General features: G+C 51.7%; 1 protein-coding gene across 2 annotated transcripts in view; it reads left to right on the forward strand.

Annotated features, from left to right (window-relative positions):
* Positions 1-1,039: 1,039 nt before the first annotated feature.
* KCND3 (potassium voltage-gated channel subfamily D member 3) overlaps positions 1,040-17,169 on the forward strand; it is a gene marked incomplete at both ends in the record, with an annotated part of 224,956 nt that continues 208,826 nt past the window's right edge. For both annotated transcript variants that reach the window (XM_082649398.1, XM_082649399.1), the window contains one exon: positions 1,040-2,145. In XM_082649398.1, the coding sequence (XP_082505524.1) occupies positions 1,040-2,145 (1,106 nt within the window). The remainder of the gene's footprint in view (positions 2,146-17,169) is intronic.

Below are 17,169 nucleotides of genomic sequence, written 5' to 3' on the forward strand. Positions count from 1 at the left end.
GCCCAGCTCTGGAGGAATCTCTGAGGGTGGAGAGAGGCCAGGTGAAAGAGGCTGGCTTGGGAAAGAGTATTGTTATATAACCCGAGGGAGTTGTGGATGGTGGGCAGATGGAGACGGGAGGCGAGGAGCCTGGAGATGGCAATAAGCGTGGATCAGCTTCCTCTGGGAGGGAGAGGGACAATGCATGAAAGACAGGTGAACCAAGAATCCAAGAGCCCTTTGCAAGGTGGGGGAGGAACCCCAGCCTCACAGCCTCTGCCACATCTTTCTATTATGGCCCTGAGGGCGCGATTGGACACGAGGTTGCTGGATGTCCCAGAGTAGCGCTCCACCAGAGTCAGCCTTCTCCATGGGACTCGGGGACAGAACTCCACCAAATCCTGGGTCTACTGTGGTCACCTGCCATCTCAGAGAATTGTCCAGACCTGGGCAACCCCAGCCTCCTCACCCGTGAAGAGTGGAAAGAATGTCTTTACCTGATCTCCCTCACCCACATGCCGTTCCTGATTACCCTAGTGGGTGAAGAGAGAAATAAAAATTAGCATGTTTATCCCACTTTTAAATTCATTTAATGAGAACTCATTTACCCTCTCCCAATTTAAATTCGTAGTAATGCCATAACCTTTCGGAGCTGATTATTACCCACGTCTTCCCAGATCTTTCTGCTAAGGAGGCTTTCCCTCCAAATGCTTCTGAGCCCCCTTAGAACTTGACAATTTGTCAGGCAGTCAACAAATTCCGGTGATCCCACACTGCTGCACGGGCCCGGTGGGTGCTAGGTGCTCTCCCGGCGAAGGGAGGGGAAAGAATCAAGTCTCCTCTCTTCGGTGGTGTCTTCAGTTCCATTAATTTGCCTTCCAGACTTTTGCTCTTTCACTTACTGATGCCCCTTCCCTGTGTCCCATTTCCCACCCAGGGGGGCCAATCAGGGACTCACTGGTTCTCCGCTCTCTCCTCCTGTCTCCAGGGGTCGCTGAACTAACTCTCAAGCTGGTGTGCGCGGTGGCGGAGCAGTGGCCGCCCAAGAGCTGGAGTCACTATGGCGGCCGGAGTCGCAGCCTGGCTGCCTTTCGCGCGGGCTGCGGCCATCGGGTGGATGCCGGTGGCCAACTGCCCCATGCCCCTTGCCCCGGCAGACAAGAACAAGCGGCAGGATGAACTGATCGTCCTCAACGTGAGCGGGCGGAGGTTCCAGACGTGGCGGACCACGCTGGAGCGCTACCCGGACACACTGCTGGGCAGCACGGAGAAGGAGTTCTTCTTCAACGAGGACACCAAGGAGTACTTCTTCGACCGGGACCCAGAAGTGTTCCGCTGCGTCCTCAACTTCTATCGCACAGGCAAGCTGCACTACCCCCGCTACGAGTGCATCTCCGCCTACGATGACGAGCTGGCTTTCTATGGCATCCTTCCCGAGATCATTGGCGACTGCTGTTACGAGGAGTACAAGGACCGCAAGAGGGAGAACGCCGAGCGGCTCATGGACGACAACGACTCGGAGAACAACCAGGAGTCCATGCCCTCCCTCAGCTTCCGCCAGACCATGTGGCGGGCCTTCGAGAACCCGCACACCAGCACACTGGCCTTGGTCTTCTACTACGTGACTGGCTTCTTCATTGCCGTCTCGGTCATCACCAACGTGGTGGAGACGGTGCCGTGTGGCACGGTGCCTGGGAGCAAGGAGCTGCCGTGTGGCGAGCGCTACTCGGTGGCCTTCTTTTGTCTGGACACCGCCTGCGTCATGATCTTCACGGTGGAGTACCTCCTCCGGCTCTTCGCGGCGCCCAGCCGCTACCGCTTCATCCGCAGCGTGATGAGCATCATCGACGTGGTGGCCATCATGCCCTACTACATCGGCCTGGTAATGACCAACAATGAGGACGTGTCGGGCGCCTTCGTCACGCTTCGGGTCTTCCGCGTCTTCAGGATCTTCAAGTTCTCCCGCCACTCCCAGGGCTTGCGGATCCTGGGCTACACCCTGAAGAGCTGTGCCTCTGAGCTCGGCTTCCTCCTCTTCTCCCTCACCATGGCCATCATCATCTTTGCCACTGTGATGTTTTATGCCGAGAAGGGCTCCTCCGCCAGCAAGTTCACGAGCATCCCCGCCTCTTTTTGGTACACCATCGTCACCATGACCACACTGGGGTAAGTCCTGCTCTGTTGGACTGGAGAAGGGCGGAGGTTGGATTGACGATGACGCTTTGGATGGTATCAGGATTGGGCAGAGGAGGATGGAGTCGCTTCTCCAAGTTGTAGGAGCCAGGGAAGCCCCTCATCAGAAGAGGAAGGCACGTGAATGATTGGTTTGGGGAGGACAGAAGTCTCGGAATTGAGTTTTCTTTTCGTGGGGGGCATGTATGTTACAAAACATGGAAAATTAAATCCCCGTTTATGTTTTTCAGCCATGCCTTCTGTGTATGTGTGTGTGGTGAGGGAGAGGTGAGTGGTGATGCTGCATGCTCATATGCATCTTGTGCTTGCAAGGGCTGCCTTGAGGAGAAAAACAGTGTAGCAGGAAGGAGGAAGACAGTGAGCAGTTCAGAGAGTGTTGTCAGGAGGGTACAGATTTCCATTAACAGAAGACACCTAGAACACTCTTTGGGGATCCTTCCTGCATTTCTCCTTTGTCGTGTATTTGCAGGCTGTCTTCTCTTTTGCCTTACTTTTCTTCTCTGCTGCCACAGATGCTCAAGGGTTCAGTAGCTCTGAACAGACTTTCTCTAAGGGACTCTGAACTTGGGTTTTCTGCAAAGTGGGGCACATGGTTTGTTTTTTTCTCACGGAAGGAACAGCAGTCTTGCTTTCTCAGCCTGACTCTGTGATGGAATGATCTGGCCTTCCTGGGCAATTGTGAGGTGGTCTGAATGGATCATGTGGTCAGACACAGTGGCAGCGATATCATCAGAGGGAGGGAGAGGCGCTCAGCGAGGTCACAGGTGACTGTCTCTTCCATCTCCCCGAGGTCTCCTCTGCAGCTGAGGTCACCAAAATGTATTTGCGGTACTGGGATGTGAAGATTTCCATCAGAGGATGGGGGGTGAGGAAGCAGATTACAATCTTCACCCTAACGGGATTAGGGCCAATGAAGGCAGCTTTACAGAGACGTGTATTTCTTAGGGGTTGCTGCTTCAGCCGTTGCAACTCGTTGAGGCTAATGCAGAACCCCTTCATTATTCACGTGCTGGGTCTATATTTGCTTAGGCCAGGAAGCGTTATATTGCTGATGGAGAATTCATGAAGCTTTTTATTTGGTGTTTGACAATTCGGTTCGTGGCGTCCTGGTGATTTGATTTTGTTTTTTCCTGGCTGAAATCCTGTGGCACTGGTATCGGTTTTTCCATAGTGCTGCATGTGCTTGTTGGGAATGACTGAGCAGGTGATGGGACCTTTTCAAATGATTACATTTGTCATTCTGCCACATGGGAGGGAGTAGCAAGGGGGAGGGCGTGGGGTGTCACTGTCCACAACGGGGGCATTCCATTCACCTCTGTCTCTCTGACAGAGGCCACCCTGCCCCTTCCTCCCTTTCCAACACACACGCAGCCTCCAAATAGCTGCTCCCACCCAGATGGGCAAGAAAGTCTGGTCCTTTGACCTTGCCTCTCTTGGCTCAGGGGGCGGATGTGGCTTCCTGGCACAGTGGAATATTTAGGGATTAAAATGGGCTAGAGAGCTGGCCACGTGTCAGGAGAAGGAGGCACATTTGCTGCTTCTGTGCTAACCTGGCCATCCCTTCGCTTTCCTGAAAGGGACCGCTCCCACGGCCAGGACCTCCATGGCCGCGCTCTGACATGGCTCTGACTGTCCAGCGCCCTCAAGTGCCCCTTGGTGGGACTCATGACACCAGAGTGATGCCTCAGGACCACCATGGGGAGAAAACAGGACAGATGGATGGGTGTCATCCATGGGATGGGGGATGTGGGACCATTTCAGAGGAGATCAGTGGAAACTTCAGTGACCACCTGCCCATTACATTTTATTAGTGTAACAGCGTATGTGTGTCTACTGTGTGTCAGCAGTGTGCTGAGCACTTTGCATATGTTATCTCTTTAAGTCTTCACAATAGCCTTGCAAGGTAGGAAAAACTCTATACAACTTTGAAGATGCAGCAGGCGAGGTTCAGAGAGGTTAAGTAAATGCCTGTAGTCACATAGCTGCTAAGGGGCGGTGCTGCTTTGCAAATACCAGTCTGGCTGTCTCCAGGACCCTTTCTGTTCTCGTTCCCCCCTCTACTTGTTTCCGTACCATCAGGGCCCGTAGGTGGAAATCAGCCCTTCAGAGTTATTTTTTTTATTATGGCCTCAGGGTGTCATAGTCTATTCTAGTCATATCACTATTGAAGAAAGAAAGCATCAGTGCAGTGAGTACTACAGACACCTCACTCGGCACACAGGGAATTTATAAATAAAACATTTCCTTCTGGCCAGTTTAAGTTCTGCCTTGGAAATCCATGGCTGCTTTCATGGCAAAATCCAGTGTTTTAATGTCATTGGGGAGACCAGTGATTTCCTTTCGCCTTCACTCTGTAGAATCAAGGTCGAGTCCAATGTCAGGGGGTGGACAGTCATGGCCTCACATTTATTTTCGGGAATGCGGGAGGGGCAAAGCAAGAAGATTCTGCCAGAGCGTGAGACAGAGAGGAACGGCAGGACACCTGCGTGGGAAGAAGCACGCTCCCCCTGACTGTGAGCACCGTGGACTCCTCACCCTTCCCTTCCCCGTGCATCAAGACGTCTAGCCTCGGCGAGGAAAGACTCACGGGCCAGAACAAGAAAAGAAGCCTTTTAGTTATATCTTCCTTAACCTCAGTTAAGTGACGGGAATGCAGGCTTTTTCTTCCCTTCCACCCTGGCTGGTGTCGCCCAGTGCTGGATTGGGCTGCTTTGGCTTTGACCTGAGCTGGCAGTGGGAACCATCACCAGGCTCACTGCTCGGCTATACACAGCAGGTGTTTGGCAAAACACTGTTAAATGGATGGGTCAATGCGAATGGGGCTCCTTTTCCATCTGCTTGGTCTGATACTGTTCTCAGTTCCTTCCAGACCCACCTGTCCTCTCTCTAGGGTGGACCCAAGATTTGGGTCTGCCCCAGCCCTGGCCCCAGGGAGAGAGGACAGCAGCCTTCACCTGGTGTGTGGTCCCCCTGACTGGGGTGCTCTGCTGCATTGTGGGAGTCTTCTTGCCCTGACTGGAGGTCTTACCCACCAGACCCTGGAAACCTTTCCTCTCCTCGGCTGGTTTCTGTCCTGAGCTCATTTACTGGCTAGTTGTAAGCTTGTTCGACCACTCCAGAAAGCCTGTCTTTTGCTTACTCTTCACTGGCATTTGAGCCCCAAGTGGCTGTGCAATACCAAGGGCCAGTGTTCTGCCACATTCCATGTTCTGTCTGATTGCTTCCAACAATTCCCAGCAGACTCCTAGTTCTTCCAGGCTCCAGACCCTCCCCGCCCAAACCTCCCCTTGCTTCCTATTTCCAGTCCGGAGAGACTGTCTTGAGTTCCTTTGCAGAGCAGGGCTGACTGACTGGCCAAGGGCTGGTGTGCCGAGTGAAGGAGTTCGCTCTTCCCGGCTCTGGTTGCCATCTCTGCCTGCTTTCCCAGGATCCGCTGATGAGTTACTCAGATGTCCTCCAGGGAGGGATCTCCTGGAGCCAATTATTCCTATTTATTTAATTTCTCAAAATATCTTAAGCACACAGAACAATAACAGCCCAGCTGCTATCAACGCTTGAGGATGGCTTTCCTTTGCCACCTCCTTTGCTGGTGGGAATGACACCTGTGCCCAGCCCAGGGTTCCCTTGTGCCCCTTTGACAGCTGAGCTCCCAAATTCACCATTAAAGGATTAATTTCCATGCTCATAATGGATGCTATAAATAAAATAAATTGTCAATTATCTCAGTTAACAGAGGGAAGGGATAATACAGAACTCCCAATATTAAATAAGACCAGCACATCTAGTTTGGGAATGTATTATATGGCATAGACTTCTTCAAAGCAGATTTCCCCTCTTCATTTTATTTGACTTTGGTTGGCATCACCATTGGGCGGACTGCCTGAGCCGGTCCGTGGGTGAAGCTCACGTGGGGCGTGGGGAAGAGGGGAGGAAAGCTTTGTGAGCAAGCATCCGCAGGGCCATGGAGGACCAGCTCCAGGCCTGGATGGGGTGAAGCCGCTCTTGGATAGCTTAGGGAGGAGGAGTTTGACCTGGGAAGGGCAGGGAGCGGCAGAGCAGCAGAGCAGCATCGCTCCTGATGAGGTGGCCCGCTGCTGCCCAAGTTGGCTTGGCTATGTAATTGAGACCGGCAGCCTGTCTTCATCCCGTGTCCTGAGATGAGAGAGCTTTTGACAGTGTCCAAAAATCACTTTAACGGGCTTCCCTGGTGGCGCAGTGGTTTAGAGTCCGCCTGCCGATGCAGGGGGCACGGGTTCGTGCCCCGGTCCAGGAAGATCCCACATGCCGCAGAGCGACTGGGCCCGTGAGCCATGGCCGCTGAGCCTGCGGGTCTGGAGCCTGTGCTCCGCAACGGGAGAGGCCACAAAAGTGAGAGGCCCGCGTACCACACACACACACACACAAAAATCACTTTAACGAAAACAATCGATTTTTACTTCTTCCAAGCAAAAGCAGCCTCCAGGTTTTTTTTGCTCCAGGGATTTGCATTTCCCTTTAAAGCGTAATCCTGGAAGGGTCCTGCCTGAGGTTTCTGGAGACTGGGAGCCGGGCCTTGGAGAGCAATACAGGCACTCCACAGAGTGGGGTACTTGATCAGGCTTCCCCAGTGGAGACACCAGAGGTGTGGTTTTGTTAACCCTTCAATTCCTGAAATTCTGGCTGCACCCTCATCCACTGCCTCTGGGGGGCCCACCAACCCTCCTCCCACCTTCCAAATGCCTTGGTGTGGGACACTGGCCAAACGGTGCCCACCTTTGTTGGTGGTGGGTCCCTGCCCAGGGAGATCTGATCAGAGTGCACTTACTGGGAATAAATGACCTCAGGGTCTTTTCTTGGTTTGACATTTCTTAACCAACAGTTTTCTGGTGCTGAAATTCCTGAGTAGAAACCTGCATCACAACGAGGAATCATTCATTCATTCAACATTTACTGAGTGCCTACTGTGTACCGGGCAGCATGGTAGGCTCTGAGAATACACAGGCACTATGATGGCATGTCAGCCCTACATAAGGTACAGACAAAATGAACTGAATGAGACTCAGTTCTCTTCCTTTGAACCAAAACAAGAGAGGGTGGGGAGAGCAGTAGACCAAGGATCAGAAAAGAGGCTTTTACTCACACTCTTCCCGTCACCCAGAGGCTACTCTTCACTCTGCTCTCTGTGCAGCTAACCCCCGTCATCCTTCGAGACAGCCCACATCGTCTCCTCTAGGAGACCTTCCCAGCCCTCCAGGAGCTCCGTGCCCCTCCTCCCGCCTCCCACTGCAGCCTCTGCATACCTCTGTCTTGCCGGTTGCCACATTTTATTAACTTTATTTGTTTATGTGTCTTTCCCCCAGGATATGAGCTCCTCAAGGGCAGGTCTCTATTCCAAAGATCATGGTATGATCCATGCCTAGCACAGGGTCTGATATGTATTGGGCCTCAATATATATCTGTTCAACCAAACAGGTTTGTACCCCAGCTCACCCGTCTTCAGTTTTCTCACCTGTTAACCATCTCCTGCCCATTGTGAGAACCAATGAAAGTGCTATCTGAATGTTGGTTATATGGTCATGTCCGACAGGATATTTGTGGGTGGGTGGAGATGGGGAGACCAAGCAGAGCGTTCTCTGGTTCTGACATCAGCCTAGCAGAGTTGGGGCTTTCTTTCAAGGGAAGTTTAAGCCTTTGTCTTTCACTATTGGCTACTTGGCCAGGCTTCCCACTGCAGACTCTGGAGCAGGGAGGAGCACAAAGAGAGCCATAGATAAGCCCCCCTACCCATGAAGTATCCCTCCATTCGATTATTTGAGTAGCTACTGGGCTCTGGGGATACAGCATCAAAGAAAACAACCCCTGATCCAGTGGAGCTTACATTCTAGTGGAGGAAAACAGACAGTAAATAGAAAAATATATACATACATACATGTATCCTATCAGACAGGAATTCATGCTGCAGAGAAAAATAAAGCATGATGTGAGAAATTGGGGGTGCTGAGTGTGAGATGGGGTAGAGCAAGGGAGAGTTGCTATTTTAGATGAGGAGGTTAAGACAGGCCTCTCAGATAAGGTTACATTTGAGCAGAGATCTGAAGGAATGTGGGTTTCTTTGGGAAGAGCATTGCAGGCAGAGGGAACAGCAAATGCAAAGGCCATTAGGCAGGAGGGGCCTTGGTGCACTATTCTTGGAAGGGCAAGAAGGCACTTATGGTCCAGCCCCAAGAGCCGGTAGCGGGAAGCAGCTCATGCAGGGCCCTTATGATCACCTCAAGGACTTGGCCCTTTGCCTTTCACTAATCTGCTTAGAATGGGAAGCCACTGGAGAGTTTTGAGTAGACCTGACTCATGTCTTAAAAGGATCACTCTGGGTACTGGGTAGTGAATATATTGTACGGGAGAAGCTACCACAATAATCCGGGCAGGAGATGATGGTGGCTGGGATCTAGGGTGGTGGTGGCAGTGGAGAGGGGAGAAGGGAGAGATTCCGCATCTATTTGAAGGTAGAGGCCACAGGACACACATGCTGGTCCTGCTGTCAGCCTGCCAGCTGAAAGCTTCACCAGCTCCCATGGCAGACAACTGGCCTGAAGACACATTCCTAAAGACCTCCACCGCTGGGAGAAACATTTCACAAGAAGAGGCCTCAAGGGCCTGCAGGATAGCTCCCAGACTCTGGCACAGAATGGACAAGCCCCATAGACCGAGCTGGAGCATGGCCAGCTGAGAGCAGGGCTGGGCTGGACTGGCGGTCAGTGGGAGCATCCGCACCTGATTGAGGTTGTCTCCAACCCAGGCAGAATTTCCCTATAGCACCTGCCAAGGGCTGGGCACCACCATGCGGGGACGATCTTGGCTCAGAAACTGAAAGGGAGAGGCCAGTCTCAGAGTCAGTGGCTGTGGTAGCTGCCGGCACAGAGGGGCAAGCGGAGGGCTTCAGGGCTACGGAGGAGGGAGAGATGAATTCCCACAGGTGGGATGTGAGCTTTGACGTTCTTCACACCAGAGTCACCACATTAGATTGCTCTTCCGATCCAACAGTTCAAATTGCTGCAATTTTCGGAAAGGGATTTCCACACTGATGCCCATTTCACAGCTCTCTTTGGAATCTTTGAAAATCAATCTCTCTCTCTCTTTCTGTTTGGTTTTGTTTGGGTTTCCCTCTTTAAACATACCCATAAACACAAACATGATCCTTCCTGAGGAGCAGCAATTATTCTGCCTGAAAATAGTGTAAATAAAAGGCATCCTGGCCCTCCGTCTCCCCAGGGGAGGGGCAGAACCCCTTGGTAACTACATGAGGATTTTTGTCTCTCTCGCCCAGGTGGGAGCGCCTGTCCCAGGCCACGCAGGGCCCTTGGCCACATGCCATCATGGCTGGGAGCTACTCCCAGGCAAGGAGAGGAGCAGAGACTTCTCTGTGAGTCCCCCCATGCCCTGTCCTCAGACAGGTGGTCCCCTCCAGGAAGCTGACACTCTAGTCACATCTTAAGTGTTCATCCTTTGTGATGACCAAGTCAGTTTTTCTTTCCTGGGAAGTGGGGACCAAGCCCTTAGCAATCTCTTTTGGAAGGAGTGCATAGTAGTGAATTCAAACCAACCTTGAATGGGGACTTGTTTGTGACGAGGAGGAAGGGGTTACCACGATGCCTTCAAGAACCCATTGTTCTCGACCAAAAGGCTCATGTACTGTGGCCTCCAGGTCAAGGCCAGTGCACCTGCCTCTGTCCAGACTGCTTTTCTCAGACCAGAACGTAGGCCTCTTCTCCCCAGCCCCAGCTCTCTCCACCCAGCTCAATGCAAATGATGGGTTGGTGGGAAGGGGCTTGCTGGGGAGGGAAGATAACTCAGCCTTTGCTGACCATGGTTGGATAGAGGGAGATTGCATCTAGCTCATGTAATCATATTCTGGGTGTCAGGACTCGAATGAATGTCATTAAACTGAATCAGAAAAATCGTTTTAATATAAGTGCCACCTCACACACAAGCTAGTTGATGGAGAAATGGATGGGGCTGGGGACGCCTCCTTTGTAATGTGATGCCGTAAAATCCCATCACCTTCATTATTTCCCACCGAGCCAACACATCATAATGCCCATGAGCGGCAGAACAGCTTGAATTTAATATACAGAAAGTCCAATCAAACAATAAATGGATGGAACTATATAAAGAAACCATTTTCTGGGAGGCTGGCTCCATTCTCTGGGATTCAGCTCCCTGACACATGAAATGTGCATCAATTTTCCCCAACTAATGCAGCTGCTGAATCACCACATTTGATATTTGTTTGCTTCAGAAGGAGAAGAGGGGAACTTTCTCCCCTACATTATCTAGCTATCAATGCAAAATTGCAAATCTCATTTTCTTTGATTTGCATCCAGTGGTTCCCGGTGGCACAGCAAGGCACCCTCCTGTTACCAGCAAGACTGGAAGCACAGCCCTCCCTCCATCCCAGAACCTTACTCGGTCCCAGGGGCACTTTGTCATCATCTTTAAACAAAATCCAACTCTGGACCCAGAGTGGGCTGTTAGGGGGCTGGGACGTCTCTACCCTTGCAATCATCTGAAAGAAACTGGCCAAACCTTGGGCCATGCTGACAAACCCAAGTTCCTGTGATGCCCTAATCGTCCAGTCTTGCCTTCAAGGTTGTATAGAGCAGATGTTTCCTTCCGGAAACATCTCCCACCAGCACAGTCCTCCATCTCCCCTTCCATCCCTGTTACCCGGCCAGTTATTGAGAGGCTGTAAATGCAAATAGCAACCCGATCAGCCAAACAAAATTAAAAAGGCAAATCAGCTCCTTAAAAATCATCCAGTACATGTCAAAGACTGATGGAAATCATATTTTTATGCTTCTGGTGTGGGATTCTCTCCAACACTGTTTTTCCAATGGGATGGATAACTGAGAGTTAACCATAATTACAGACTTATAGCTGCTGAGAAGTATCATTAGTTTATTTTTACTTCTTCCTGGTCACGCATATTTAAACAGGAAAATAAAAAAAGAACCTTAGGAGGATTCAACTAAACTGAATGATATCAAAACCATGGACAGCATAAATCTCGATTCAGTTCAACAAACATTACTGAGCACCTAGTATCTGTGAAGCACCCTATTAGGCAGTGTTGAGGATACCAAAATAAATGAGACCAAGACCGAGTTGTAAACTCCCAAGAAGTTTACAATATAGCAGGGGATTGGAGCATGTTTCTGACTGTACAGGAGAGAATGGGGCATGTGTTGAAATGATCAAGAAGTGTTCGGCACAGAAGAAAAGCTTAATAAGTATTTGTTGATGAACAAATGATTGGCTTCGTGGAAAGGTGAAGTTTCGGCTGGACTGACAGCAGTGGGCAGGACAGTGAGCTTGCCTGTGGGTCTGTGGTGTTTGCAGGTAACCCTGGGTGTCCTTGAAGTGGCCGGCAGGCAGGTGGAAATGTGGGTCTGAACCTGAGCAAGGGAGAAGGGGGCTAAAGCAGCAGGTTTCGAAATCATCAGCTGAAGCGGGAGAAATAGATGCGATTGCCCAGGAAAACATGAAAGGAAGGAAGAGGAGAGGGCCTGGGGCACACTGCCGGCCCCAGGCCCTGCTTCTCTGGCACCTGCCCCCTTTAGGAGTGGCGGTGCCACCTGTGAGCAGTTTTGCCGATGCTTCCGTTCAGCCTCTCTCTTTGGTCCATGGAAGTTCCCTTTCACACTGGGTTTCTGCTGGAGCTAAAAGGTCATATTGGTTTCCTGAGTAAAACAAGGTTTTCTTTTTAGCCTCCTACCATGATAATTAAATAAACAGCACCAACCCAGGAAATCGAAATTGGTTTATGGGCTTTGCTAAAAAATAATAAGAACAGGATCCTTACATTGGCATGTGGATGGGAGATGGGGTCTAAATGGTCACAGACCAACAAACGTCCCTTACCTGGCCAAGGGGGATGTTGACTCCGAGTGGTGCAGCCTCCATGGGTGACACTGTCTGGCCTTGCAGTGCCAGACCCCTGGGACAGAGTTTCCAGGCACTGCAGACACTGCTTGTCCCACCCATTCCCTCCTTCTTCTTAGAGAGAAACATCAGATGCACTCCTGGCATCACTGGGTGTGTCCTCTGGCCTGCCGCCTCTTGGAGACATCTCTCTTGGGCCCTCAGTAAGCACCCGGGGAAAGCGATGGTTCAGTAATTCAGCAAATTTGCATTGGGCTGTCTTTGTGAGCATGGCATAGTCCTGGTTGCGAGGAGGGGCTACAAAAAAAGAAAGGGGACGAGGACTAAATCCTAGGAGGCGGGAGTTAGGTTCCCTTCCTATATATGAGAAGACTGAGACGTTGAGAATGTAGGCCACTGGCCCGAGCTCCCACGGTATAGTAGCATTACTAGATTCAAACCAAGGTCTTCTGACTCCTTCGGAGCCCGCTGCTTCATAAGAAGCTTCAGTCTAGTACCAGGGGTGACTTGTGTGCACACAGAGCTATATTTCTGGGTTCAGCAAGGTGAGAGGTATGAGTAAAGGGCAGAAAAGTGTGAGGGAAAGGTGAAGGAGGCAGGAACCAGGGAAGGCTTCTTGGAGGAGGTGGCATTTCAGCTGGTCCCTGGAAGCTTGTGGTGGAAAAGTTCAGTGCGTTCCTTCATTTGATCATTTACTGAACAAATATTGTGAGTCTCCACATGCCAGGCAGTGTGCTGGGGCTGAGGCTGTATTCACGAACAGAACAGGCAAATTCTCAGGAGCAGCAAACAATAGTCAAGTGAATGTATAAAGTGAGAATGAAACGTTGAAGTAAAAACCAGGAAAAAAAGAGATGAGCCTGGTAAGGGGAGAGAGAATGAGGCCATCAGCCTGACCCCAGGGAGAGGTGAGGGGTCCCAACACGAGGGTAGAGGAGCAGTGGCTCTAGCCTCTCCTGAAGTGAAAGCTGTGTCCACAGTTGATTAGGAGTCGGTGAGAGGCTGGCCCCAGGACAGAAATGATGATTCAAGAGCTGTGTTTGAGTCCCTTTAGGGTTTTTATCCAGAAGGTGAGGAGACGAAAATGAGTAGAAATAGATTCACCCTGACACATGAGAGACCACTGTCCCTCATCATCAACAACAACAACAATAATCATAGCTAATATTATCAAGCTTTTATGATGTTCCAGGTATGGTGCTAACTATAAGTCATTTACATGGGCTTCCTCATTTAACCCTCCTGATAACCTCCCCTTAACCACAGGAAAGCGAGATTACTGTCATCTGTGTTCTGTCCCTGAGAAAATCGAGGCCTGCTCTCTGGTGAACGGAGAAGCTGGGTTTCAGACCTGAGCTGCTCTGACCAGCGTCTGCTCTTAACCTATCACTAACCACCCAGATTTCCATCGGAGTGGCGTTCGAGACGTCTCCCTCCCCAGGCTCTGTCTTGGGCAGCGGGAGGAAGACACAGAGTCCCCAGTGTCCTAATGTCCCAGCACCAAAGACACTCGGGCCTGCTGGCAAAGGTCATAAGGGTGAAGAGTGGACACAGGATGGTGACGAAGGAGAGATGAGAGATGGGGCCAGCGGGATCGAGGAGATCCAGGCTGGTCTGAACCAACAGAGACGGGAACAGCGCATGCACGGGCAGGGGGTGAGTTCATCAACAGGCAAGGAGCATACTGGTGGAAAGGAGGGAAGACAAAAAAAGAAGGAGGTGGGAAATTTTAGTGTTGCAGCAGAGTCTGTGCAAAAGAAGAAATATGTAAGGGAGAGGGAAAGTTGTAAATATGCATACTGTGTAAATTTCCTATGTGAGTATCTCAGAATAAAAGTCTAAAAGTTTTGGGGCTTCCCTGGTGGCGCAGTGGTTGAGAGTCCGCCTGCCGATGCAGGGGACACGGGTTCGTGCCCCGGTCCGGGAAGATCCCACATGCCGCAGAGCGGCTGGGCCCGTGAGCCATGGCCGCTGGGCCTGCGTGTCTGGAGCCTGTGCTCCGCAACGGGAGAGGCCACAGCAGTGAGAGGCCCGCGTACCGCCAAAAAAAAAAAAAAGTCTAAAAGTCTCACGCCATCTCCCTCTCTGTGGAGATTCTGGTGCCTGGTGCCTTTGTTGACCACGTCCTATGTCTGGAAGTTGGCAGCATTCCCTCTCTCCCACCGCAGACCTTGGGGCATAACTCAGCCTTTCAGCTGGCCACCTCCGCAGCCCACTAGAGAGATCACAGCTCAGCGCAGCAGGGAGCTGGGGTCCAGTCCTCACAGTTTTGGAATGGAGGGAATCAGCGCTGTTAGGGGAACCTGTCAGAACCCGGTGACAGAGCGCAGGCTGCCCTGTCCTCCCGGCCCCTCACAATGATCTGTGGCCAGGAGCTGGGGCAGGTGGGGGATCGGGTGAGGAGCCTCCGGGGGCCCATCATCCCTGGGGGGTCATGGGCGCTCCCTCGCCCCCGCCGACCCTGAGGAATCACAGTACCATCAGTACTTTGTCATCTCTGACCCGCCCTACCCCCTCTGCTGGCTCACCTGATGTTGTGGTGTTGCACTCCTTCAGCCTTTTTCATGCCTTCTCTGCACCAGAGATGGAGAAGAGCAGTTTGCCATATGTGACCCTACATTTGTTTTTTGTTTTTTTTTCTCTTCATCCCCAGCCTGTTTCTCTTCTGCCTCTAGAAGTTGCTAGACGTTTTCCCGAGATTTCTGTACCTGAGGGCTTGCATCTCTGTCTTCTGAACCAAAGCCCCCTCCCCTCTCCAGCAGAAGCATCTCTCCAGGCTGGCAAAAGGCCATTGTGTTGATTAATAAAACATTTTCCTGCAGGCTGACAAGCAGGCTCTGAGTTTCGGCAGGGCTTAGAGAGAGATGATGAAGAGTTATACCCACCGCCAACTCCGCATACTGTGTTTGACTTTCTTAATATTTCCATATAAGGTCAGCTTCTCATCTGAGGAGCAGAGGCTGCTGTGTCCAGGCTCTGATTTAGGTGTTTATGCTGGTTCACGTGGGTTAACCGGACCCTTCTGCTGGGATTGGGCTGTATAGAGCAATAGGACTACCACTGAACTAGGAGTCAGGAGATGTGGGTTTTGGGGCCAGCTTCAGCAGGCTGTGTGATCTTGGGCAAGTCTCTCCCAGATCAAAGGAAAACTGATCGTTAGCCCAGGAGCCTGGATGATCCACAGCCTGGAGAACCAGCCCCTAGATGCTAGGGCACTGGGGACCTTCCCATTTCCATTTCTTCATCTCCAAAGAGGGCGAAGTGAAAAGAGTCCTTGGCCAGAGTGACCACCAGAAATGCAAGTCTGCAGAGGGACCTGGGAGGTTCTGCTTGGAGACTCCCCCAGAGGGCTCCAGGGTTCCCGATGAGAAGCACAGATCCAGGTCAGCAGCCCTCGGCCACACAGCATTGTGTTTAGAGAGAGCAGGGAATCGTGGATTCAGATCCCTGGATAGGCTCGATAAGCTGAATGAGGAGAAGGTATAAGACATTAACCCTGGGACGTCAGAGAGCTACGTAAGCCCCACGAATCCTAGTTTGCTGTCCCTCTTCAGAGCTGGATTCCCTTCAACAGCCTCCCCAGCAGATGGCAACGAATCTGCCTGAACATTCAGGGATGGGAGTTTCCCCTTTTGACTGGTGCGCATTCAGTTTTGGAGAGGGTCAGTGATCACAACCCTCCTCTGTGTATTAAACCCAAGACTACTTCCTCTATGCCCCAAAATGATGACGGCTTTTGAGAACCCAGAAGATTCTGTTAGGAAATAGTTCTGGAAGGCAAGTATAATTATGATCAGGGAAGCCACTAGGGGACTTGGTGGCAAGAAGACCCTGGGCCATCTGTCCTGGCACAGACTTAGGATGACTCAGGCATAGGCCTGGCAGATCCAAGCCCTTGGGGAGGGGTGGAGGCTTCCTGGGTGAGTCAGCTCCTTACCAGCCCCTTGGAGAGCCTGCACAGCATGGAGGGGCAGGTTTTGGAGCAAATAGAGTCCCCATCCCTTCTCTGGTCTCCCACCACCCCATCCCTACTGAAACTTCACCAGGGGCTGGTTTCCTACGTGCCCCACCTCATCCCCAACTTCTTTCTTCCCTGTTATCCCGTTGGCCTGTAAATGGTCCTTCCCTTGTCCACTGCCATTATTTCATAATATGAGTTCCCCAGAGGAATGCAGGGGAACCTCAATATTGCTATTAGCATCCGTGTGGGCAGCGTGGCTTGCATTACTTTGAGTTATTTGAGTGAAACCAACCATTAAGTGATCACAGAGGACTGGGGAGAGGGTGAGCCTGTGGACTCTCTCCGGCTGTGGGCATCTCACTGGCTGGCTTTCCAATGTGCAGAGAGGACGAGGATGGAAGGGCCGACCGGCGGCAGGGTGCTGGCCCTGAAGGGAAGTTTGGTTGGAAATGGGCCAGGTTAGTGAGTCCTCTCCTAGGGAGGCTTCCTCACTTCTGTCACTACCATCTGAAAGCATAGGCAGCCCTTGCTCGTCAGAGTTAAGTGCCGTGGTCCCGGTCCCAGCTCCCAGCAGAGTGCCAGGGACACAGAAGGGGCTCAGCTGTCAGGTTCTGGCCCATCGCTGTCCCTTCACGTCCTGCCCGTTCACTCAGGCAGAGTGAGAAGTACCCGCACAAGTGTGGCTCAAACAACCTGAAGGACTGGACAGTGAGTCAGGTGCAGGGGTTGTGTGTTTCACGGCATGTAGTGAGAGAGGATGTGCTCAAACTTGGGGTGGGGTCTGTAGCTCTGGGACATTTCCTATCCGGATAGGGCAGAGCCGAGGGGATCATCAGATCTGTTTGACCTGGAGATATCACGGAAGAGATAGAACTTCCAGGAGTGTGTAAATCACGTGAGAAAGTTGGCTTGGACGCCTGGAAAGGGAAAGCATTCCAGGCAAACAGTGTAAGTTGGAGGAGAGACTCAGAAACAGGCTCTATGCTCATGCTGTGTGTGTGTGTGTGTGTGTGTGTGTGTATTGTGCGTGTGAGCGCACGCTTGTGTGCCTGAAAGCCTGCTGGCAGTGAGGGGTGGGGAGGGAGGAGGGAGTTCTCAGTGTAACCCTGGGCCATTGT

This window comes from Grampus griseus (assembly GCF_964374135.1).
Source record: "Grampus griseus genome assembly, chromosome: 1".
In the NCBI taxonomy this organism is placed as follows: Eukaryota; Metazoa; Chordata; class Mammalia; order Artiodactyla; family Delphinidae; genus Grampus; species Grampus griseus.